Source organism: Gekko japonicus, unplaced genomic scaffold (assembly GCF_001447785.1).
Source record: "Gekko japonicus isolate JY-2015 unplaced genomic scaffold, Gekko_japonicus_V1.1 scaffold2030, whole genome shotgun sequence".
NCBI lineage: Eukaryota > Metazoa > Chordata > Lepidosauria > Squamata > Gekkonidae > Gekko > Gekko japonicus.
The window spans coordinates 10,613-12,827 of NW_015173197.1; the positions used below are offsets into that span (position 1 = coordinate 10,613).

General features: G+C 48.4%; 1 protein-coding gene across 1 annotated transcript in view; it reads left to right on the plus strand.

The window, feature by feature from the left end:
• Positions 1–2,215, plus strand: part of DUS3L (dihydrouridine synthase 3-like) — a gene marked incomplete at its 5' end in the record, with an annotated part of 30,789 nt that overhangs the window by 5,955 nt on the left and 22,619 nt on the right. The window contains 2 exons of the mRNA XM_015422641.1: positions 3–77; positions 1,434–1,475. Coding sequence (XP_015278127.1) covers positions 3–77; positions 1,434–1,475 — 117 coding nt within the window. The remainder of the gene's footprint in view (positions 1–2; positions 78–1,433; positions 1,476–2,215) is intronic.

Consider the following 2,215-nt stretch of genomic DNA (forward strand, 5'->3'; position numbering starts at 1 on the left):
CGGGCCCGTCCACCAAAACGGCTGGAGCCATCACGGATGAAGATATTGTAAAACTGAGGCCTTGTGAGAAGAAAAAGGTACTTATAACCAGAGGTCATTTTGTAGAAAAAGAGGTGCAGGAGCTCATTAGCATAACTTATTTGCACAGCTTATTTGCATATGCCACACCCCCTGACATCACCGGAAGTGTGTCAGAAGGCAACACCCACCACTCAGGCTCCACTGGACTGTTTTGGATTTCTAGCTATCGGGGTGGGGGGAAACGTGCAGATCTGTCCTGGCAGAGGAGGGAGAGCTTGTACCTGAATAAAACCTGGTCTTAAAGGTGCCACTGGACTGTTTTGGACCGTGGGGCCGGGGGGAGCTCTGCAACTTACCTGGCTGCTTCTTGCTCTGACTGAGGGCTGCTGGGAGCAGGGGGTGGGGATTGTTGCATGTGCCCGCCCCCTGGGCTCTTTACTGCCGGAGCTCCGCTCTGTCCTGTGCGCTCCTGCAGGAAATGACCCCTGCTTATAACCATTTTTCAGACTCTGAAACAGGCAAACCAAGCAGTTCCTTTTGAAAGAGCATTCTTCAAACCTCTGTGATCTGGGAACACTTCTTTTATTTAAAAAAAATCTGAATTAAAATTGGAGGGACCCATAATGCTGATGTCTGAAGTTCACATTGCGTAAGAGTGCAGGTTTCCCTTTGGAAGGTGGAAAGGCCAGCATGGTGACACGTGCAGAGATGCGGCAGGCAGCCTCTCCAAGGGAGTGGAAGTCTGCTACGGTTACATCTTTAACAGTGAAGCTTCAAACCATTGCTGTGTCAGTCTAAAATGTGTAAAGCCCTGACCTGGATAGCCCAGGCTAGCCCGATCTGGTCAGATCTCAGAAGCTAAGCAGGGTCAGCCCTGGATGGTATTTGGATGGGAAACCACCAAGGAATACCAGGGCTGTGATGAAGAAGCAGGGAATGGCAAAGCACCGTTTGCCTTGAAAACCCTGTAGAAGAGGAGACTGGATTTATATCCCACCACTACCCGAAGGAATCTCAGATCGGTTTACAATCTCCTTTCCCTTCCCCTCCCCACAACAGACACCCCGTGAGGTAGGTGGGGCTGAGAGAGCTCTTTCGAGGACTGCTGCTGAGAAAGCAGCTCTGAGAGAACTTGTGACTGGCCCAAGGTCACACCAGCAGCTACATGTGGAGGAGTGGGGAATTTTCACAGTGTACCAATTTTTGCGCTTACAGCGTCTAGCACGTCTGTGCTTTGTTTTCTTTTTCTTCGTAGAGATATATCTCCATCCTTTTCCTTCTGTCGGTCAGAGTGGGATTCCAGACTCCCAGTCTCATAGTCCAGACTGCCACGCCACACTTGTGTTGACCTGCTGAGATCTGTTTCCCTGACGTGTCTCATTGCAGCCTCTCTTTAACTCTTTGTTTTCCAGTTGGATCTCCAGGGCAAGCTCTACCTGGCCCCTTTAACCACGGTGAGTAGAAAAGCTTCCTCCTTTGGAAGATGGATTTGATTTCAACACTTGCAGCTGTCTATCCAGTACATTCAATTTAAAACTCCAAATTTATTATTTGTTTAAGTCATTTATAACCTGCCCAACAAGGCTTGCATCATTCTCCCCTCCCCCATTTTATCTTCACAACAGCCCTGCGAGGTAGGTTGGGCTGAGAGAGTGTGACTGGCCCAGAGTCACCCAGCATGTTTCCATGGCGGGAGCGGGGATTCGAACATGGGTCTCCCAGATCCTAGTCTGACACTCTTAACCGCTACGCCAGACTGGCTCACTGTTTAGAAATATTGATTTCTAAAAGTCCATGCCTGCTCCTGTGATTACATTCTGATAACATGCTGTGTCTTATTTCCTCTCGCAGGCCAAATGGTCGGAGAGAAACTTTATAACCAAGCCATATAGCCACATATTCTTTCACACCTCTATGTGGAAGAGGCAGACCTGATGGCGCCTGGCTCTGCCTCACATGCAAAAAGTCACGTAGCCGATGGAGTCGTTCTGTCAACGGCGTCATAAACGTGGAAGCGACAGGAGTATATTTTTTCTCCCATTATTTTTTAACCTTTACAAGTCTCATATTAAAATCCCAAGTCAATAGCCTGTAGTAGGGAAACTATTCTGTGTTGTTTTGATTTATTCAGTATTCACATTCTTCTTTCAGTGTGCTTCCCCCCCCCCCCCCCCGCCTGTGTATATTAAAACAT